Source organism: Pyrus communis, chromosome 7, assembly GCF_963583255.1.
Source record: "Pyrus communis chromosome 7, drPyrComm1.1, whole genome shotgun sequence".
In the NCBI taxonomy this organism is placed as follows: domain Eukaryota; kingdom Viridiplantae; phylum Streptophyta; class Magnoliopsida; order Rosales; family Rosaceae; genus Pyrus; species Pyrus communis.
This window is the reverse complement of record NC_084809.1, coordinates 12,196,438-12,219,767: the sequence shown is the minus strand read 5'-3', so window position 1 is coordinate 12,219,767 and position 23,330 is coordinate 12,196,438. Positions and strand designations below refer to the sequence as shown.

General features: G+C 34.9%; 2 protein-coding genes across 5 annotated transcripts; both read right to left on the bottom strand.

Annotated features, from left to right (window-relative positions):
• Positions 1-2,786: 2,786 nt before the first annotated feature.
• On the bottom strand, positions 2,787-7,617 carry LOC137739898 (PHD finger protein ALFIN-LIKE 4-like). 2 transcript variants are annotated; one of them, XM_068479639.1, is made up of 5 exons: positions 7,454-7,617; positions 5,291-5,323; positions 4,097-4,325; positions 3,571-3,703; positions 2,787-3,281 (listed from the first exon to the last, which is right to left on the bottom strand). In XM_068479639.1, exons 1-5 carry the CDS (start codon positions 7,554-7,556, stop codon positions 3,006-3,008), a joined length of 774 nt encoding a protein of 257 aa, XP_068335740.1. In that variant the 5' UTR covers positions 7,557-7,617; the 3' UTR covers positions 2,787-3,005. The 2 variants fall into 2 exon arrangements, with proteins under 2 accessions (XP_068335740.1, XP_068335741.1); XM_068479640.1 differs by having other exon boundaries at positions 2,787-3,278.
• Positions 7,618-11,765: 4,148 nt separating this feature from the next.
• LOC137739479 (nuclear transcription factor Y subunit A-3-like) lies at positions 11,766-16,751 on the bottom strand. 3 transcript variants are annotated; one of them, XM_068479055.1, is made up of 7 exons: positions 16,418-16,751; positions 15,197-15,256; positions 14,810-15,116; positions 14,225-14,334; positions 14,074-14,148; positions 12,839-13,009; positions 11,766-12,717 (listed from the first exon to the last, which is right to left on the bottom strand). In XM_068479055.1, the coding sequence occupies exons 3-7, from the start codon at positions 15,111-15,113 to the stop codon at positions 12,340-12,342; spliced, it is 1,038 nt and encodes a 345-aa protein (XP_068335156.1). In that variant the 5' UTR covers positions 15,114-15,116; positions 15,197-15,256; positions 16,418-16,751; the 3' UTR covers positions 11,766-12,339. The 3 variants fall into 3 exon arrangements, with proteins under 3 accessions (XP_068335156.1, XP_068335157.1, XP_068335155.1); XM_068479056.1 differs by having other exon boundaries at positions 14,810-15,107; positions 16,418-16,750; XM_068479054.1 differs by having other exon boundaries at positions 14,810-15,256.
• Positions 16,752-23,330: the final 6,579 nt, after the last annotated feature.

Genomic DNA, 23,330 nt, shown 5'->3' with positions numbered 1-23,330 from the left:
TTTGCATGATATGTAAAGAATTCTATTGGTAGTTTGAGTGAGCTATATATAGGATCAAGCAGCCTGAATCTAGTAACTATATATAACATGATTTGATAAAATGTGTAGAGTATGAGTAATATGATTGATTGGTTCGTTTGAGACCAAGATTTTAAAAACGTTAGATGCTAGTCGGGTAATAAGCTGGGGTCTAAGCGGGATTTAAATAAATATATTTTATAATTAAATCATATAAATAAATGCATATTTACAAATTACGTATATATTTGTATTGAGAATAAAATAAAGATAAAATGCAATAAAAGCCAATAAGCTCAGTAAGAAAAATTAACAAATTACAAATATAAAAACAATATTAACAACTGATTTAATTTAACAAATTCCTTAGGGTAGGCAATGCGTTACCCAATTTTACTTACTTACTTAATTAAAAAAAAAAATTGAACCATCTAGGTCACCTAGATTGCCTTAACCCCTTCCTGCATTTAGTGATCATTTTGCCTAAAATCACCACGCCACTCAGTGTCAAGACGCGGCCTAGGCTGATTTTTAGAATACGGGGACCCTTTGCTTGATTTTGAGTACTTATATTTATGGAGTTCGTATAAGCCATGTCAAACTCTGCTCATTGATTGTTGTTTTTCTTTGTGAAAGTATTGTCAAACTTTCTTTGATATTACAATAAAATATCTCTATAATGATATCTATATAGGAATAACCTTCTTCTGGTCTGCTTTCAAAATATTTCATCTAGTCGTAAAAAATTTCAGTCCCAACTTGGGCCAATTATATAGAGGAATAAATATCACATTGTAATTAGTTATAATTTTTCTAGTTCTCGTCTTAAGAAATTTGTCTCCATACAATAATAATTGTCAATAAATTCAAAATTATGCAATGTCACAAATAAAAATTGAAGACAAAATAAAACATTTCTCTAAAATTTAAGACAAAATAAATCATTATCTAGGATAATGATTTATTCTTTGAAGTTGATATTATGTCTTTGAGCATGTAGGTACATAATAATCATCAACATGACATTGTGTTCTTAAACCTAAAATGTTTGTAACTTCTCAACCATGTTTACAGCTTATTAGCATATTTTAGGCATTAAATTGTTTGTAACAACACCTCTATTAAGTAATAGACTTCTTGTTATGGCTTATTTAATTTGACAAGAAAGAGAGGAGAGGCGCAACATGTGTTATTCCTCTTACGCAGTGTATTTATTTATAGTCACCAATAAATACAAGTCCTAGTATGGAAGAATAACTAGTATAAAATCTAATCTAAGATTTACATAACGCCACTTTAATACAATGTTTATAACACTCCCCTTTTAGTGTGTAAATACTCAAGTAGATTCAACATCATGTAGAGTTGAGGAAGTTGACTTGTCGGCACTGATTCTGGGAACACGCTAGTCTCAACAAAGAAGGAACTTGCATATGGAACTAAGTCTCACAAACAACCCAATGACTATGGTAAAACCCAAGTAGGGACAAAACCCATAGTCTAAGGAAAAGTACATGAGAAATACAAAGTCAAATAAAATGTCTACGGGACATCATCAGAGATATGATCAACCCAAGGTGGGTGTCTCGTTAAAACCTCGTTAGGTAGCAAAAACCCAAAGGAAAAAAAATGCTCCTAATCGTAGGAAAAAAGAAGACATTAAGATCAAGCAAGTATACTTCAGGATACTCCCCTTAAGTTTGACATAATTCCAAAGAGAACTAACAATGTTACAACTTAGAAAGTTTACGAATACCTATTACTTGAACAAGTTTCTGAAACATCACATTCGGTAGTGATTTGGTGAAAAGGTCTGCCAGGTTGTCTTGTGAACGAATTTGCGTGACTTCAATCTTCTAATGCTCATTTTGTAGATGTGACAAGAACTTCGGCGTAATGTTCTTGGTGTTGTTTCCTTTGATGTGACCGTTCTTGAGCTGTTTGATGTATGTTGCGTTATCTTCATAGATCGTCGTGAGGATATCAACGACGGGGTAAAGATTGCAAGAGCTTTGAATATGGCCCACAACTGCTCTTAGCCAGAAGCATTCCCGAGTAATTTCACGTAAAACGAGTATTTCAGTTAGACGAAGCGGCAACTAAGGTATTTTTGGTTAACCTCCAAGATATTACAGTGCCTCCAACGGTAAAGACGTAACCCGTTTGTGAGCACACTTTGTGCGGGTCAGATAAGTAACCTGCGTTGGCATAACCAACAAGGCAGGAATCAACTCAAGAACCAAAGGAGTTGATGCATCACTTGAGGATCCGTAGGGATAGAACATGCACAGATCTGTCTTACTCTTAAGATAACGAAAGATGTCTTTAACATTAGTCCAGTGTTTGTGTGTCGGTATATTATTGTATCTTACCAAAAGATTAACAGTGAAGGAGATTATGATTGCTTTTAACACTCCATTCCAGCCAACAATTTTTCTGAAGTAATGTATAACCATATTGAAGCATCCATAGTCTCTTCTCACACTATAACCACATCCAAGGCCATACACTACAAGAGCAAGTACGAGTACATTGACATCATAACGCCTCCATAACGCCTCATGTCAATAGTGTAACGTCATATAAGGAAAAACTTACAAGTGTCGATCATTGGCAAAGGATCTGTGTATCTTTGCCATGAAAATCCTCCATACACCGGACTTGCTGAGATTCACATCAGGACGTGATGCTCCCCTCGATTCCGTACTACATGTGGATTAATAACACACTTGCGACGTAACGTAATGCAGTAAGTGATGTAAATAAAGTATTCAAAACACTAAAATTACTTGGATAAATATATGAAAAGAGTGACAAATGTTTCATAGCAACAAACAAATCAAAAATCTATCGCTAAAGTAGTAGCCTGGAATGGAAAGCACGTTTAGGAAGAGAGCCAGTAGCAGCAAACTATGACAGCAGCGTTACAACAAACAGTCTTAAACAGATCGGATTTTCGAGAATAAAACCATCGGGAGCGTTTAAAATTAATCAGGCCGGGCTCTCTTGTTGCTGCATGAAGGGCATTTGTACTGCTTAATCTGTTTTGCCCTTGCGGGGGTCATCTTCACGCACTTCATGTGGAACCACGTCTCACAAAAATCACAGAAAATCCAGGGTTCGTCCAGTGAGGACGGTCCTCCTCCACCACATGCCCCACATGTCTCTTCACGTTCATCTTCCTCCTCTTCGTCCAAGCCCTCATCTTCGTCCTTTGGCTGCACTACTTCTGAATGTCTTCCGTGCAATTCTGATCCTCGCTGCTTGTTTGCCACAAAAATAAATAATATAATTGTTTCATGTCCGTTAACTATGCTTAAAGTGTGACAACGGAGAATCTATAAAAAAAGGCCAATTACATAAACTACATCATCATCTCATATGAAAACCACGGTGACTGATCACGCCACTGATCACATAGTTAACGTGACCTACCCTAAGGGGCACGCCAACATATAGACAGTAGCCATAAATCTAAACTCCACGTAAATATAGCACCCATTATATGTAATTTTCTTGAAACAGAAGTACACATGGAATGTAACTTTTTACCGCTTTGGAGCTTGACTTGGATTTGTTGCTGCCATGATTTGAAGATGACTTCTCCTTTACTTGTTTTTTGGCTGTACCAGTCACAACTTCAAATATAGTTGGCAGTTCATTAATCATATTAAAAAGTCGCTTCCTGCAGCGAAAACCAAGATACAATACATTGAATAGAAGCTCAGAACCACAAAAAAGCATTGAAAAGAATCAACTTTGACAAAAAAACAAAAAACAAAAACAAAAAGTTAAAGCAAACATAAGGAGTTTGGTTGTGTACCTAGATTATTATTTATCACATGACTAATACTTATTAGTTATTAGCAGCCACCGTCAACCAAACAAAAAAATAATAAATAAATAAATTTAACTGAAAACTACCAATTTAGCGTTCAATGCACTAAAAAAGATACACCGATGTTTATCTATCAATACTTCTACCAGAAAAAAACATTTACTTACAAAAAATGAACTTTATTCACAATCATGCAGCGTCTGATCAAGAGAAATTGTATACAGAGTGGTTGCAACTTACCTGTCAGCCTTATCGAACCCAAATCTGGCACCAAAGTAGAACGCAACAGAAACTAGCCAGGCATCACTATGAACAGCAACCAAAGATAGCCAGTCTTTTTCTGCCATACCATCTCGTGCAAAGTTGATACCCAGTGCAGGCTCTGGCAGCTCTGGAGGCACTTCTTCAGCAGGTAGGTTGACTTCCCACTGCTCACTAGGATATCCATATAAGGAAAGATTCTCCTTCTCTGTAAGTAGAAAATATTTCATAAAGATGGTTGAAACAGACAGCATAAACATAGCCACAAATAGGAAGTAACAACCAAAAATGATAATTGATGAGGAAACCCAATTAAATACGGCTTTAATTTCCAAAAAAAAATCTGAACATAAAGTATCACAGACCAAATTTCACAAGGCCTTGAACATATCTGAAGGTACAACAGTGCAAGGCAACGAAATACCAGTGATTCATGGAAACCATACAAAACCATTAAAACAATAATGCACAGAGACCGACAAAAATTACAGGAACGCTATATCATAACAAAAATAATCATCACTGCCATCTCTATATCACAAAAGCCTTGTCCAGGATGCAACATATTTAAAACACTGTAAACGGCAGTTAATTCTCCTTGGACTACAGCTCTTAAGAAAATTAAATATAACTCATAACACAACACAAGCATGCATGTCACAAATTTCAATTGAATCGATCCCTTGGACAAAGCACAGCATGTACATTGTACATATACGTGCACACAAAGAAAAGAAAGGAGTTTCTTCCTAATTCTCTCTAAAATCTTTAATTAGCTGTTTCCCTTTAGACATTATTTACCTATTAGAATGGAACAACATGAATCAATCGTATATTCCAAAATTCAAATTATTGACCAAAAATGTTCCTGCAATATGCTAAACTCAGTTGAACTTTTTCCAATGAGTAACAGCCTGAGCATTGAGCAACTCCATTAACTTGTTTGAACAAAGGTTTCCATGTAGAGCTTTGTTGCAAACAGCTAATTAGATGACCAATACAATAGATTCCTGAAAGTAACGGGAAAGATGTAATGACAACCTACTTAAGTTCCAAATTTGTTACAGATATCCATTTACAACTCCAAGAAACAAAGGAACAGTTCATACATAGCTCACATGTTAAATAGATGCCACATTTATGCTATAAATTTATAAAGCATAGAAAACTTACCAGGATCACACATCTGAAAGAATTTTTCAACATCTGCAACAAAGAATCGAAATCATATATATCAATCTACAGTCAAACAACAAAAAAACAAAGTTCTTAACGCAAACTACTACAGGTCCAACAAAATTTTCAAAATCCTTTAAAACATAAAACTGTAATGGTCCATTACGATGAAAAAAATTACATAATTCAAAACAAACAAAACTCATGCAAAACGGGATTTTCTTTTGTCATGGCTCTCCATTCAACAAATCACAAGATGTTCATCTGATACGATAGTACTCAAATCTAGTTTCTCACATTTTGGTTTTTTGTATCCCTATGTTTCTTCACTTCCAAATAGAGGTTCATTTCTATAAATAAAAACAAACAAAAAATATTCATTCACTGGTTCATGAGTTCTTTATTGAAGCCCGTAAAGGCGAAGTCATCCTCCAACAAATTAAGGAACAAATAAATGCTCCAGTTAAGAAAGCTTCCAGCGTAAAGCGTAGTGTGGGAAATTTCCCCATGCAATCTCACGCTATGTAGTGGTTTCGTGTAAGCTATTCAAGACTTGCATAGCGCAAATTAGTATTGAATAAACATATAATAAACTTGCACCAAAAAATATATATAATTTAAGATAAGTTACAATTTGCACCCTCAAGTTTGGAGCAAATACAATCTCAACTCATTTTTTTATACATTGTCATATCATAAACAAAATTGTGTTTCAGTAGCAATGTCATACATCCTTATCAAATTTAAACTATCCAATAGAACAGGTTTAAATATTTAACAATGTAAAAAGTCAGAATAATCATTATAAAATATCCAAATCCATTATTAATCAATTTAAAAACTTCATAAAATAATCTCATCTTCTTTTCCTAGAACCATTTCCCGCAACTTCTCCTTCCCACACATCCCAGCAACTCCTCCTTCCCACAAATCCCAGCAACTCCTCCCACCAATCGCAACTACCTGGCTATCTTCCACCCCCACCCCAACCTGCGTCTACCCGACCAGCCTTCCACCTCCACCCCACAACCCCACACCTACCACCAACCATAACCCTTGACTGTGACCCCACCACAACTCTGGTTCTTGAAGAATCGCCATAAATGGCGTCGGCCAATAGTAGATCTCGGTTCAGAATCGAAAATACTGGCCATATCTGGCTGTTTTGAAATATATAGTCCACAGAATTCGGGGTTGGTGCGGGCAAAAGAGAAATCTCGTTATATTTTTGCGCTACATCACAAAAACCACTCCGCAACAAGAGATATATTGTGCAATATCACCCGTTTTTTCAAACCTTAGTTTCTAATCCGTTATCTGCTTTCTCACAGAAGCTAAACATTTTTCCCCTTTACAAGACAAAGTAAAACGTCAAATTCAGAAACTTATTCTTCCAGTATCCCTCTCTTCACTCCCAATACAAAAAACACTAAATACACTGTAGAGACAAATGTGTTAAGAGGAGAAAACGTAAAATACGAACTAAAAGCATACATGAAATCACGTTTTAGCTTCTCTCAAGCACTAAAGCCAAAAAACAAAGTAGAATTCCAAAATCAAAATAATTGATTTTACCATCCTCAATGAGCTTGAAACCTAAAAGCACATAGCAGAAATGAAAGCAAAGGGAATAACTTCAACCATAAATGAACTTAAAGCAGTCAATTCAGTGAATTCATCAATCTTCTATCCTTTCATTTCCTCGATTTTCTTGGAAACTGAACAGAATTTGAGAAATGAGCTAAACCCTATTCAGAAGGGGGGAAATGAGAATTCCCTATCACTCAAATTCTAATTTGAAACAAAACAAATTAATCCAAACCCAAAACTACATTAAATGTAAATATTCAAAATTTACTTCCATTTAGTTTTCTGGATTTATTCTCAAACCAAACACAGAAGCTAAACACAGTAGAAAAATATCCATTTTTTAAACCCACTTGTCAAGTCAACAGAAAAAAACAAGGAGACGACGAAACAGAAGACTAATTTCCAAATCCCAAATCAAATAATCTCACTAATCAGTGAAAAAAACACCAATTTCCCTTCTGGGTTTCCTCCAAAACCAATACAACTTCAATTAGTAACTTAAAAAGTTCAAAAAAAAAAAAAAAAAAAATGAAAGATTCGAAGCAAAGTTAAAAACAAAGACGAAATTACCTGAAGTGAGAGCCTTGATCATTCCAGTTCTGCGGCCCTTGAAATCTCTGAAAACCTCCTCGACCGTTCGAGGGTTGTAGAGCGCGGCATCAGCTCCCTTCATTGCTCTCTCTCTCTCTCTCCCTCTCTTTTTCTCTCTCTCTCAGAAAAACCAAGTCAAAAACTTATGAGAGAGAGGGAGAGTTTGCCAATGGTGTTAACGCGGGAGGAATTGCAATTTTGGGCCTAGAGTTTGTGTTAATTTCAACTTTAGTGCTTGATATTTGCAGTTACATCCTTTAGGGTTAAAAACTTCATTTTCACTCGTTTGTGTCACTATTATTTACAATTTGGTCTTTGTGTTTTCAAATTTGAAATTTGAACTTGCTTTAATGAATAAGATTTCAACCTCGAACTTATTTTAAAGTTTGGAAGACAGTATCACTAAATTAAGATGTAGTTGCAATTGATACTAAAAGAGAAACTTGAATCAGAACCAAAATAGTAGGATAAATTACATTTTACCCCCTCAGGTTTCGGTGTAATTATAACCTCATACAACATCTTTAAAACATTTCAATATCATACATTTAGTATTATTTTTTTTCAATTTCATACAACCGTTAAAAAATTTATTAAGTTAACCGTTAAGTGATGATGTTGACAAATATAGGATTTCCATTTGTAATGACGTGATTGCTACATTTATGCCACGTCGCTAAACATTTAATAAAAATTTTAAAATATTAAAATAATGAATTAAAGAAAAGTAAAAATAAAAAACATAAAAAATAAATTAAAAAACCCAAATTCCCCTTCGTCTTAGAGCAGAGGGAGGAGATTGCGAACCAATTCGAGGAGGCGGTGAAGGAGAGGGACAGTTTGAGGGCTGAGATTGGGAATTCGACTCATATGCTCATGTCCGGAATGGACAAGATATCGGGGAAGTTAGCAATTTCAAGAATTTTGGGGGTAGGGGATTGCCAAGGTCGCAGAAGTACACCAGATTTTTGGCGCTACGGAGTGATTAATGGGGGAAAGGTTGGGTGATGGTGGATGGGAGAGGAGGAGGAGGAGGAGGGGGGGGGGCGGGGGGGGGCTCGGGTGGGGAAGATGAAGGGGATTTTGGGTTTTTCAAATTTTTTTTTTTTTTTAACTTTTCTTTAATTAGTTTTTTTAATTTTTTTTTATTAAGTATTTACCTACGCGGCACAAATGTGGCATCCACGTTAGTACAAATGGAGACCTCATATTTGCCACATCATCACTTAACGGTTAACCTAATAGATTTTTTAACGGTTGTATGAAATTAAAAAAATAATAATAATATTTAATGTATGAGATTGAAATGTTTTTAAAATATTGTATAAGGTTGTAATTGCATCGAAATCTAAAAAGGTAAAATGTGATTTACCCAAAATATTATCTTGGACAAAAATTAGATTTGGAACATGAACCGATGATAAAACTCGTACAAATCTGGATACTAATACCAAACAAGTAATGAAATTGGTATATGATATGATACTAAATTGATACAAATGCGAGAAATGAAATGGAATCACAACTTAGATATGAAAACAGTGAGTGGTGACCGACCATGATGATCTACTATAATGGGCGGGTCAAATGATGTTGGCTCTAAATTTGTACTTAGGCTCTACACCAGCAAATTATAAAGTTACGACTAGTTAGTCCAAATGATCATTTACTTATTTGTCTATGTATATACAAAAGAATATTGTGATTGCGGTCAAAATATTATTTTCTGCTTCAATGAGAGCTCAATCAGCGAAGAGAAAATTTATCAATCTCAAGTGATATTCAAGAGAGAGGGAATCGAATTCTAGACCTCAAGTACAAGGTTGAATGCTCTTAACTAAAACCATCTCCAACCAAAGGGTCCAAAAAGTGAGAGGGCTGAAAAACGCTCGAAAATCATCTCCAACCGAGGGCTAGGCCAGATGGCTCGTGGGTCCCACGAAATCTAAAAGTGCCAAAGGGTTGGCCCGAAATGTGAACATTCCTGTCGGATATAACCGACAGGAATATACAGGAATGCTAGGCCAAAATTTCAAATGCAACGGCTAGCTGACATCAGCTAGCAGTTATTTTGTAATTTTGTTTTTTATAGTTTTTTTTTTTATTTAGAAATTTTTTTTCATATAACTTCTATTTTTAAATTCTATTTTTTTCCATAACTTCCTATAACTTCTATTTTACAAAATTTGTTTCATATTTTTTTTAAATTTTAATTTTTTCCTATAACTTCCTAAGCCATTATACAACATTAAATTAAATTAAGTAACATTAAATAACATTAAATTTAAATAATAAATTAGGTTTGGCCCTATGGCCCTTGGTTGGAGATGGTTTTTTGTGACAGGGCTAAAACGAGTCTTATGGCCCTTTGGCTCTCGGTTGGAGATGGAGGCAAATATGGTCATGTACTATTTATTAAAATATTAATATCTTGGAGGCCAAAGGGCTAAAACGAGCTATGTAGCCAGCCCTCGGTTGAAGATGGCCTAAGTCGAGCTATAAGCCACCTTAATTGAAGATGAAAATTATTTCCATTGACCTCTGTCAAAAATGAAGTTTTCATCAACCTATTGCTGAAATGTTAAGTTTTCGAAATAACCCATACTTAAAAAAAATTAAATAAATAAATAAATAAAATAAAAATAAAAATTCAATACACCAACTTCAAAATGTAGGGACGAATATGCAAAACAAAGAATTTAAATCTTTAAGAAAACCATATTATTGCTAGTCCATTGTGAGACTATGTTCACCCCTTCCCCTTAGACCAACTCCAACCCTTGGAGTAAGTCCTATAATTTCCTTTCTATTCCTTCCACCCCCCCCCCCCCCCCAAAAAAAAAAAATTCATTCCAATCCTAGTTCTAATTTGAAGTTAAGTGCTAAAACCGAAAAGAAGGCCAAATTCCGGCCAAGAAATAGGCCAAAGAAACATGTGGGGCCCACCAATGAGAGTGGAAGTGGGCGCATGAAGGCCAGACACCTCTAACAAACGAGCCCACGCGAGCGACGCGCCAAGCTCAGACAACGGCATGGCCCCACCCACTTAGGCATGTCGGCCACTTGTGTCCGATATTAATAAGCCATAATGGCTAGTTTTATGATCCAATGGCTTAAATCAACTAGGCCGTTGGTTGATCCAACAGCCTACATTCAATTTTTTATTTTTTATTTTTATATTTATATATTTATTGAATCTAATAGCTGAGATCGAATATAATCAAATATAACGGTAAAATATATATATATATATATATATATCTAACGGCCCAAATTTAAATCCAACGGCTAAAATAATTAAAAAAAAATATTTAACTCAAAAACACTATGGCTAGTGGAAGGAGCTCCACATAAGTTGTGATTGGTGAATATGTTGTGTGATGTTGAGGAAACAAAAACACTATGAAAGTTGGATGATTGGTGAATATGTTGTGTGATGGTTAGATATTCATCCTATGCTTATATAGAGGATGATTGAAGGTTTGCGTTTCATGTGTGTAGGTTTGTGTTTCATGCGTTTCATGTGTTTTGTATGTATTTGGTATGTGTTTTGTGTGTGTCATGCGTTTCACATGTTTGGTGTGTTATACATCTTTATCATGTGTTTTGTATGTGCCTTATATGTGTTTTGTGTCTTGTGTGTTTCATGTACTTTGTGTTTATACATCTCTATCATGTATTTCATATTCTTCCATAGTGTTTCATGTGTCGATTTAGTGATTTTTCAATATTTATCGGAATTTGAATCTTTTTAGGTTAAAATGTTCATAAAATTAATTTAGGATAGTCTACATATTAAAAAAAAAAAAAAAAAAAAAAAAAAAAAAAAAAAAAAAAAAAAAAAAAGCCTAAATTCATTCTTTAATAATCTGGGCCTAAAATTTTAGGTCAGAAGGGTTTGAACACAAAAACTGTTTCTGAGTTAAAATCTAAACTATCGTTTGTTCAAAAAAAAAAAAAAAAAAAGCACTAAAGAAAATAAAAGCCTGAACTTATACATAGAACAATTTTGTCAGTGTAGCTTAGGTTGTTTTTTCTTTTGGTCCCAAATTCATTGCACTTGCATTTTCAAAAAGTCATGATAGTGCAATGAGTCCACAATATTTACTTTCCATGACCAAATTTGACCATGGCAAGACCATAACTTGGTTTTCCATAAACGCTTTTAACTACTTGAACTACAAGTTCCTTAACTTAGTATTGTGTTTCTGGTTGACCATAACGGCGGCCGCAACCAGTACACGGAATGGCAAGAGATCTATAGTAGTGATCAAGAAAGTAAAACTGGGTGTGCTTTTACCATTTGTATTGGTAATTTAATAGAAAACCTCTGGTTTTGGCCAAAAGATGGATAGAAAAGAGAACACAAATTTACAAACCTGTATGCTCTTTCAACAGAACTTCTAAAACCAACAGGTCAATGCACACACACTTTATTTTTCATAAAATGCAGAAGACCTTCAAAGCCAAAGGTCAGCTGTCTGCACAAATACGCAGATTATTCATCACACACGAGAATTATGTTCTTTTCGCCAACCATGTGTACCAATTTAATCATACTTCATCCGGCATGCTTTGTATTTGCCCGAAAACTAAATGGGAAATAGACGGATTAAGGTTAACTGCAGGATGTAAGGGTTAACAATGACGATAGAGGAACACCAGGAAAGGAAACTGCGCCGAGGATGACTTCCCAAAGGAATTAAAGCCGAGAATGACTTCCAAAAGGAATTAGAAAGGTAACTTTAACAATGCCGAAGGAATTCGAAAGGAAACTTCAACTAAGCCAAGGATGACTTCCCGAGGGAACGGTAGCAGCTGTGTTCTCCAACAGAACCCTGAACACAGACTGCTATGATGATTGTTCACCGGAGGATGGAATGATGGTGCTGGTTCCCACCGCCACGCACATCAACAAAGGGAACTTGCATGGTCCCACCAATGTGAGAGGGGTAGGAAGAGAGCCTCAAATCTTGCCGCGGAAATACGTCATCACTGTTGGAAGTGCTTGTGACTTCATAGCAAGAGGTAGTGGAAGCACCATCTCTATAGTTGTCAGGTTCGTGAACTTCAGATTCTGACATATTTCCGATCAAATGTAGCTGAGCAGTGCCTGAAGCATTCACTCTGAGGTGTGTAGTATTTGGCTTGGAATCTTGGACCTTCTTCACGTTGAGAAAGCGCCCACCAGTTCCTCTAGCCCTCTTCAATGCATGAACATGCCGAGATTCATGAAGATACGGCTGCACATATTTCAGAAAGGTCTTCCTTAGCAAAACCAGTGAAAAAAAAAAAAAAAGTACAAATCTCCATGGCAAAAATCAGAGACGGGCATTTACAAATCAAATTCAAACCTTCCCACACCTTACGAACTTTGACGAGTTTGTTCTGAGCTTCAAGCTTAGAACGAAATTGCCTCCTCCGGAGAATTGCACGGTACTGTTTCGCGTTTACATAAATAGGTTCATCTTCTGTAAGATCGAGAGGCAAGGGAACCCTACCAGGAGTTATCCCCACCACCTGAGGATGATGAATCTGGAGACATTGAAATAGTAAATACCTCATAATATCGCAACAAAAGAGGAACATTCTTATGCAAAAACAGCCACAAGTGGTGTATTTTATAGAACTTCAAGTCATGGTTTGACACTAAAGGAAAAAAAGAATCAGAATCTATATCAAAACCACTAAGCTGTATATTATATCTTCTAACTTTTGTATTTTGACCCTCACAAGAATATATCTTCAAGATTAACCCCACTTATTTTTTGCATCTATGCCTTGAAGGTTCAACTTCATAAAGATATATTCTAGGGTTAACAGGTAAGCAAGAGGAAACTTTAGGTACTATAAAGAGATCAGAATAAAGAATAAGAGCAAAGGAGATAAAGAGAAACAGAGAATCCTGAAATTTATAAGATACATTGGAACCCCACTTTAAGAATATCAAACTAGCTGTTACGTTGGCTTTAAACAATTTGCACGACAGGATGCTACATGGCTAAAGCCTAAAAAGATTGTATAGGTCCAACCATCGATAACATTTCTGATGAGTTTATATGGATCAGTTCTCCTACCCAAAAAAAAGACATATATAGCCAACTCACTGTGAAAAGAGAAACAAGAGTTTGAAGTGCAATGTGCACGAACATTGTCGAACATAACATTCCAAAGTGTCTTTTGTGTTCATTTTGGCAGTATTGAGGTTGCATTGGTCATAGTGAAAGAAGAGTTCATTATTAATTTATCCTCAAAGTTGGTTAAAAGAACCTACAGTTATAGCATCTGCAGCATAATTGGAAAGCTCTTGAAAAATTGAAGTAATCTATTATATGTGCTTTCCGGTTAAAGGCACGCCCTTTGTGATTACTTCTATTAGTTACCTTAAATAAATAGTATAATGCTAAAAGCACCATTTAGTGTTCATCATATTGTGCAATCACATTGAAAGAAATAAACAAGCCTTATGTCACTACTCACAGGATTAGCAGGTTCTACAAACCAACCAACCTCAAGGGGCTCTACTGCTATAATTAAGTTGGCAAAACAAAAACACCTGAGAAAAGAGGACCTATTGGTATTTACTTTGAAGCACTTACCGTAGCTTGTGGCCCACAAGCAGTAGCCAGTAAGCTTCCAAAGTATGGTTCAGCATAGTGGAAAGGAATATGACCCTGAATTAGTAACCAGAAAATTATAAGATTCCCACATCCATTGTGACCAGAAAAAACACAGGCGGGTAAAACTTACAATTGAACGGTTAAAATCAATTTGTGAAGGGAAGATAAAGCTCTGATTTTCCATTGGTGATAGTGATTTCATGTGGGCCCCAACAGGCTTCCCTTGTGTTTCATTATATCCTGTACCAAGAACAAGGGTAAACCAAATTAGATATACGGATCTGGCCTGGTAACAAAGAAATCAATGTGAAGAACCAAATACTTAATAGGGGAAGTTCTCCTAGTGGTATTGTGGTATGCGAAGGGAGATGTATACAAGTTTTGGCAAATTGATAAGGAGCATAATATTAACTTATAACGAGGAGTGCAATGACCAATCACGGGTAAGAGGCATGTGCAATTCCTGACCGTAGCGAAGGCCTACTAGTGTTGTCCAACCGTCCAAATCATAATTGACGAACATTACTCCAAGTGGTAACTTAAAATCAATTTATCCTTTTACAGATATTTTGTTTCTTATTAGAGAATAAAAACAAACATTGATAGAATAACGCCAACATGCAGAATTAAGAAGCAAAAAGTTCCGTTGAAACATCAATTGAAGGTGAAAGAAACAAGGGAACAAAAATATGGGGCGACAAACAAATACATCAACCTGATTGTGCTGAAACTATGCCTTGCCCAAAGGGGTTGCCTTCTTTCATACTATCAACTTCAGAGAGAGATTGACCTGTCGACAGAGTTGAGGATGAATCCTGATCTTGAAAGTTAATTCGAGATTGCTTGCTGTTATGATAATTATGTAGTGGCACACCCATGTTCAAGATTAAGCTATTGGAGGAAGATGAGTGTTGGACATGTGTCTCAGTAGAATTCTCCCATGATGAAGATCCAACAACGAATGGAAATGTTAGGTGGGCAGAACCAAAACCAGAGTTTTTCCTATCCAAATTCTGCATTTTCTAAAACAACTATTCAGGCTCGTCTACAAAAATATGGCGTTGAAACTTTATAGATCTTCAAATATGTTCAATAGAAAAACCTGAAGGTTCACTTAAATCACCGACTCATCAGCAACCAAGAAGTGCAACCAGTCGAAATGCTGCCCAAATAAAAAAGAACAGCACCAAACTTTAGTAACTATTTTACTTCATACGCACTGAACAAACTATAATGAAATCAATTCAAGAGGAACGAAGGACAACATAAAACTAGTTGAGTGAACAAAGGTACTGATAGTAAGCATATGCATAACTAAAGACATATCACTTTCACTGTACCGAAAGGGGCACACCGACAAGAATTGATGCAGCACATATTATTACACAGAATGCACCAACTAAAAGTGTCCACGATCCTAAGTGCCGGATATAAAACTCCAGTAAGAATCATGAATGGAAATAGAGGAAAATTATCTAGGGGACGATATAAACGTATAGGGAAAGGCAACGCCCTCGACCACTGTAGTCACATTCATCATCTAGTTTCAAACCAACTGATCCTCAGCATTGCATATCAGCTAGGAAAACCTCAGTTCATCAATTAGAACTCGCTACAAGGGCCAAATAGTTATCACGCCTACTGATTCTGCGGTGTATGAATATCTCTAAACCACAGTACTAATTCGGATCAACACAGAAACTCAAAATACATGCGGCAATCAAATCACTACTTAATCAGACTTCTGTTGATTCTATAAATTAAATAATCCAATCACACAATTACATTAACTATGAAATGAAAAGCACCACAAAGATGGAAAAGGCCGGGCCGAAAATGTTGAGTTCCATGATTTTTTGAACATCCCATCCTCAAATTGGAAACAATTAAACCCAGAACAGGAATTGTTTAAACTTTTTATTTTTATATATATCCAAGAACAGGAATAAGTCTAAAATCAGCAAAACATGACTAAAATTATTACCCAAAATAATTATCAAAAGAAAAAAGATTTAAAAGATAAGTGTTACCCAAATAAGAAATCAATCACCTCAACCCAATAAAACCACTACAAGATCAACCTCACCATCTTAATCTCCACATGCAACCAAACCAGAGGCTTACTACCATACAGTAAAATTTACCATTGGAATTCCCTTTTATTTTGTTATGAAAAAAAAAAAAAAAAAAAACAGAAACATAATAAATTGTAAAAAGAAGTTCAGACAAAATAAAGGAAAATAAAACAAACCCATTTCAAGAAACTACAAAAGGCATGAAATTTACAGCAGAAAGAGTGAAAGAGTGAGTGAAAAGGAAACACCTTTGAGATTAAGTATGGTGAAGGTGATTGGAAACTAATAAATGGGTTTTGCTGTAAGCTTTGAATTCTGCATGCCTTCTTCTTCTTTTCCTTCCTTTAACCCACAGAACTCTCTCTCCCTCTCTCTCTCTCTCTCTCTCTACTCAAAAACTTACTCTCAATTGGATCGGCTTATTTGGTGCAAAGGCTCCATCTTTCTTCGTCGCCTTAAACGACAAATTTCCTTGCATTAAACGCACTCACAATTCAATCTCTCTCTTCTTTCACACCACCTTCCCACCATCCTCACTTCCCTGCTCTCTCCCTCTCCCTCTCTCTCTCCTCTCTCTCTCTCCCCCCATCCCTCCCCCACTTCTCCTCTGAAATAAAGTAAAATGTTCCACGTGTCCATTAATTAATTAAACTTGTAATAATAATTTATTGCCTTAAAGGTTTCTTTATTGTTTGGATAATATATTTTTTGTGGTTTGGTACTTCGTCTGTTTCCTTAGCAGGTCGCTGCTTTTTGTCGTCTTCTGCTGGTGCTAGTGTTTTTCTTGTTTTGAAAATGACATTTCAAAATTTTTTTTTTTTAAATTAGTGTTCAGCTAGTCAATAATATTGGTATGTTGGAAATTGGTACTATCAAATTCGAGTTGGAAATAGGTGAATGGGGTGTTGACCTAAGACCCTCTCCAAATAAAACGTTAAATTATATAACTTTCAAATTACAATTGATTGAAGTAACATTTTGAAGTTTTACGTCAAATTGTATACTTCTTCAATCGAATTGTCAAATGTTATTTTGCTAATTAATATAGAGCTTTAAATGATTGTATTTATTTCAAAAAATTTAATTATTAAAACAAAATTTTTATTGATTGAAATGTTAATAGAGTAAGGGACCTACCATTAAAATTATTATAAATGAATTTAACGTTAATGTCAAATTTGACTCTATTCACAAAGGCTTCAAATCCAATCAGCAAACAACACTTCAGTTGAAATGATTTTCTATGTCAAATATGCACAGCATCTCCACCTAGGATTTGACATCTCATTTGGAAATGTTCTAAGTTGACGATAAGTCATTCTACATGCAGAAAGATTTTTTTTGTACGACTAAGCACAGGGCGAACACCACATGTTATTATACAATTTGCGGAAATGATTTTTTTCAAGTGTCCGAACAATGCTAACATTTCCAACCAACAGACCACGGAGTTCATATGCCATTTGAATGAATAGTAGGCGTCATTTCGTCCAATTGTATAATGACATATGTATTCCGTCCTGTGTCCAATAACATTGAAAATTTTCTCGTACATTTGGTTATGCTTCAAAATTTAATTGTCTACTTCTTGTAAGATTATTTTTCTTTTTAATTATATTAATTTGGATTGGACAATTAAATTTTTAAAAAGTCAATAATAATTCTCTTTATATATATAGGATCGTTTTTATACAAGTGTAAGGCTATTAGTTTTGTAGTTAAAAGTTACATTTAACTCTAAACCGACTTAATACCTCTCCAATGCGTCAAAAAAGTAGGAGTCATATATGACGCTATATACAAAATCATGTCCGACCTTAGATAAATCTACAGTTAAAAGTAGGACCCTTTAACTTTAGAAGATACAAAAAAGCTATATTTAAAATTACTTAATCCTTTTGTGATGCATAAAAGTTAAAAAAAAAAAAAATTAACTCTACCTGCATTGGAGATATTATAACTTACACCACCGCATTTAGAGTCAAATATGACTATATGACTTTCTGACTTTTCCGTTTTGGATTAGAGAAAGCCAAAAGAACTATACATGTCACATCCTAGCCCGGGTCCTTACCACATCCCGAGCTCGACTCTACCGTAGTACGATATTGTCCGCTTTGAGCCCCGACCACGCTCTCACGGTTTTGTTTCTAGGAACTCACACGAGTGCAGAAGGTGAACGATCACGTGAAGGCTAGCCTTGACCTCGGGCGGAGCACTAACACTGGGGCACAGGATAGTGAGTATCAATTGCATCCAAGCATATCCATATACATCATAACCACTAACATCATAATGTACTCAACTGTAGCTTACCTAGGCTCTGCAGCATCATGCAACATTATGCAAAGCTATACTAATGCATAGGCTAAAATGTAAAGTAACCATGACATGGCATTTTAAATGAAATTCCACTTAAAACCATTTCTAGGAAAAATGCAAAACATATATACGTATATATAGAAAACCGAAAAGCCCACTCACCCTTGTTTTTGTTCCCTTCCAGATTTTAGCTGTTGGATGTTCGTATCGACGAGGATTTGTGACGAATCTCAGTATAGGTGGCTACCTCTAAGGGTATGATCCTCACCCCACACTATTGTACTTTACTTATGCTCTGACGTTGCGTGTGAAACGGGCGCGTTCCTGCTCGCAGTGCACTCTGGTCCTTAGGCACTTTAAGGTTTAAATTTAACCATATTTTCCACATCACCATACTTTATGGCTTCGTCATCTTTCAGGTGTCGCCTAGCACAGCTCGATTCGGAGTCCTAGTGGATATTCCGAATCAGGGTATGTCAATACTTATAAGAATCAACGCGAAATTCGTATATTAAAATCAACTATTAGACTTGTAAATGTGGAACTCAAATTTTTCAGCCTAGTATGTGAGCTAAGTGTCTAGGAATCGAGCTCAAAATTTCGGGATTGTGAAAGGTTTGGGATAACATGTTTAGGCTATGTTGAAAAGTAAATATCTAAATAAACCCGGGTGATAAGAAAATAATTATCGACCTACTCAAATGCTCAAAATAAATCAATAAAAATAAAATACATGAATACGTAGACATTCACTACTTGGGCATGCAGATGATTAGCTAGTAGCCACCCTTGGTTGGATCTGCATTTGCTTTTCCCACGCACCGTTGGTGCTCGTGAAATATAGACCAGAGTTATTTTGTCCAATTGTATAATGGCATGTGTATTCCGTCCTAGTGGATATTCCGAATCAGGGTATGTCAATACTTATAAGAATCAACGCGAAATTCGTATATTAAAATCAACTATTAGACTTGTAAATGTGGAACTCAAATTTTTCAGCCTAGTATGTGAGCTAAGTGTCTAGGAATCGAGCTCAAAATTTCGGGATTGTGAAAGGTTTGGGATAACATGTTTAGGCTATGTTGAAAAGTAAATATCTAAATAAACCCGGGTGATAAGAAAATAATTATCGACCTACTCAAATGCTCAAAATAAATCAATAAAAATAAAATACATGAATACGTAGACATTCACTACTTGGGCATGCAGATGATTAGCTAGTAGCCACCCTTGGTTGGATCTGCATTTGCTTTTCCCACGCACCGTTGGTGCTCGTGAAATATAGACCAGAGTTATTTTGTCCAATTGTATAATGGCATGTGTATTCCGTCATGTGCCTAAGCACACTGAAAAACCTCTCATACATTTGATTCTATGTCAAAATTTAATTGTCTACCTCTTGTAAGATTATTTTTCATTTTAATCATAATAAGTTTGGAAAACACAACTAAAGTTTTAAGGAGCCAATAATAATTCTCTTTACATGCATAGAAATCGTTTTTATAGTGGCGTAAGGCTATTAGTTTTGTAGCTAAAAGTTATATTTAACTCTAAATTGACTTAATACCTCGCCAATGCGTAAGAAAAGTAGGAGTCATGTATGTCACTATATACAAAATCATATTTAACTTTGGATAAATCTATAGTTAAAAGTAGGAACCTTAACTGTAGAAGCTATAAAAGTTATATTAAATATAAAATTACTTAATCCTGTTGTGATGCATAAAAGTTAAAAATCAAATTAACTCTACCTGAATTGGAGATAATATAATTTATAGCAGCACATTTAGAGTTAAATATGACTTTATACTTTTTGACATTTTTGCTTTGGATTAGAGATAGACAAAGGAACTATACTTCAAAAAATCAAAACGATATTCGCAATTAGACTTGTAAATGTAGAACTCAAATTTATATGTCTACAATGTGAGTCGAGCGTCAACAAATCGAGCTCAAAACTACGGATTGTGAAAGATTTGGGACAACATATTTAAGCTACGTTGAAAATTAAATGTCTAAATACACCGGGGTGATATAAAAATAATTATCGACCTACTCAATTGTTCTAAATAAATAAATAAAAACATAATACATCAAAACGTAGACATTCACCACGTGGCCAGGCAGCGACTAGCCACCCTTGGTTGGATCTGCAGCTGCTTTTCCCACGCGCTGCTGGTGCGCGTAAAATGTAGACCAGATTCCTGGTCAACGGCTGGATTTTCCTCGGCTGTCCGACTGTCCGAGTGCTCCGGCTATCAAGGAGCCGTTTGTTGTCCACACCATCCAACGGTCATATCTTCCTCATATGTACCACGTGTCAGAATCCATTGCCGTCTTTGTATGACATGTTTCCTAGGCTAAATCTACCACGTCCTGTGTTACGGAATAGGGAACATTTTCTCAATAATCTTAGGACGTGAGAATGGTGGTAATGAATCATCATATGAGGGGCCAAAATCGTAATATTATATGTTTTTATTTCTTTTCTACAATGGGATTCTAGTATTTTTTTTCTCTAGGAAAAAACCTTTATTAGCACGTGATATTTTCTTGAAAATCATTTTAAAAATAGTTCTAGTTCTATGGCATTCTTAAATTAGATCTTCGTAATCCAGATATCGAAGCTCGTTTCAATCAATTCAAGACTTGAAACTCCGAGCCTCATACTCTGAACTCAATAATACAAAACTCGAGGCTCGTTTCATAGTTAAATTAAAGGGTTAAATATCAAAATGGTCCATGCGTTCTAATCATATGGCCAATTTAGTCGCCGTGTTTTCAATTTGGCTAATTTAGTCATTGTGTTTGTCTCTGTTAACCAATTAAGGACATTTCATTCAATCTCTTTTAAAAGATTCATAAGAAAAATCATATGAGAAATAATTACCCTTTCTCTTTACAAAAAAATACAAATTAATGAGAAATAACATATTTAAGAAATATAACTTCCAATCTGAAAAACGATTAAGGTTGTGACATAAAAAGGAGAGGGGGTAATGTTAAGGAGGAGGTCAAAGAGTTGGAGGAGAATAATTTTTATTTTAATTTTTAATTTGATTTCCTTTTAAATATTTTGATTTAAAATAAATTTATACTTCTATAAATTCTTATTTATAAAATTATAAAAAAATTTACAGAAATTAGATGGAAATGTCCTTAATTGGCTAACGGAGATAAACATAAGGATCAAATCAGCCAAATTGAAAACATAGGTACTAAATTGACCTAATGACTAAGGGATCGTTTGAATGTGCTTTTAAAAAGACTGAAAGTGTTTTTAGAGAAAATATTTTTAAGTTTTAAAAGCACTTTAAGTGATTTCTGCGAGAAACACTTTAAGTGTTTTTTCAAGGATTTCCTTGCATCTTTACTAATGATTGGTTTTAAAAACATTATCACCATAAACATTTTCAGTCATTTCAAAAACACATCCAAACGGGCTCTAAAACACATAAACTATTTTAATATTTAAGCCTAAATTAAAATCAAACGATAAGCGATCATGATTTCGTTAAATCATGTAGTTTCATAGAATTATAGAAACTGAATAAAGGTTAATAGTTCATTTTCATCTATGAAGATGCGAGACTTCCAACTCCTAAACTTGCTTACACAAAAATTTCACAAAGACATTGATACGCGCTTGGAAAGAGAGTTGAGCAATTTTTGAGTTATTTTTTTCCATCACCTTTAAAGAAAAGTGATTAAAAGCTAAAGCACTTAACCAAAAGATAAGGATAAAGTAGCTGCATTGCCCATCCGCATTTCACATGATCGCAAAACAAAACACATATTGTCATCTACCATGGCTTCCATTATTAAACCAAGTTTAATCGATGTCAAGTCTTAGTTTAATTTTGTAATTAAGGAATATTATCCTTGATAAAACAACTCATATAGCTTTCCAAAAGCTCCAAGGGTTTCACTAATTAACTTCATTACATACATCCCATGATTGTTTTTAACTTTTTTTGGCTTGTAATTTTTTGGTTATCCGAGGGCATGGTTCAACTGGATTTTCTAATATACTTCGGTGTATATGATTCAATCTAAACTATTTCATCAACAGTTTAATACTAATAATAATTTTTTCATGAAAAAATTGAGCATTTAAATAATTTTTTTGTTTTTTTATTCCTTGAATTTTTATCTAGTCATTAAAAAAGATCTACACGAGTGACATTTACGAGTATTTTCATCTAATTACAAGAAGAGATTGACAACATATCTCTGAATTCTACTTCTCTTGCCTCTTCAAAAATATCTAAATCTAACATTTGAATTGTTATCTAGTCACACTACACTTTAATTAACACTTACTGAAATGTAAAAGACTAGAGTGCAAAACTAATTTCATAAAAATAAAGAATATTAGAGGAACTACATGCCTCACAATGTGCATGTCTATTAGAGCCTATCCCCTTTCATCGATCCGTATGTTGATTTTAAATTGCAATTTGGAGGGAGGGTGCTTCGAACTATAGACTTTGAGTGCAAGACAAAATGCTCTTAACCATTTAAAGTGAGTCTTTTACAATTAGACCATTATATTAAATAAATTTAATCCAGTTTTATTATGAGAATTGGGAAGAAAAAGGAGGAAATGGTAAAAATCGCCATATGTATCCTTTTTTTTTTTATTTTAATTTTTTGTTATATATCCTTTTTTAGTGACTGAAATTCCAATCTAACGTGTAATATGGATATAACTTTTATCTTCAACCCACTATGCTCTGGATTCGGACTCCCTCCTTTTTCATTGTTTAGATAAATTTAGCATAAATTATTTATCATTTTGTCAAAAGTCAATTACCAAGGCCATGATTGTCATTTTGT

What these genes read in the sequence shown, in the direction of transcription:
- LOC137739479 (XM_068479054.1), bottom strand. Translation starts at nt 15,113, where the DNA reads ATGCAGAATTTGGATAGGAAAAACTCTGGTTTTGGTTCTGCCCACCTA. An exon ending in CATAGTTTCAGCACAATCAG is followed by an intron (nt 14,335 to 14,809) that starts GTTGATGTATTT and finishes TTCTTGGTACAG; the next exon opens with GATATAATGAAACACAAGGG. An exon ending in CTTGTGGGCCACAAGCTACG is followed by an intron (nt 13,010 to 14,073) that starts GTAAGTGCTTCA and finishes CAATGTCTCCAG; the next exon opens with ATTCATCATCCTCAGGTGGT.
- LOC137739898 (XM_068479639.1), bottom strand. Translation starts at nt 7,556, where the DNA reads ATGAAGGGAGCTGATGCCGCGCTCTACAACCCTCGAACGGTCGAGGAG. An exon ending in GATCAAGGCTCTCACTTCAG is followed by an intron (nt 5,324 to 7,453) that starts GTAATTTCGTCT and finishes TCTTTGTTGCAG; the next exon opens with ATGTTGAAAAATTCTTTCAG. An exon ending in CTTTCAGATGTGTGATCCTG is followed by an intron (nt 4,326 to 5,290) that starts GTAAGTTTTCTA and finishes TTCTACTTACAG; the next exon opens with AGAAGGAGAATCTTTCCTTA.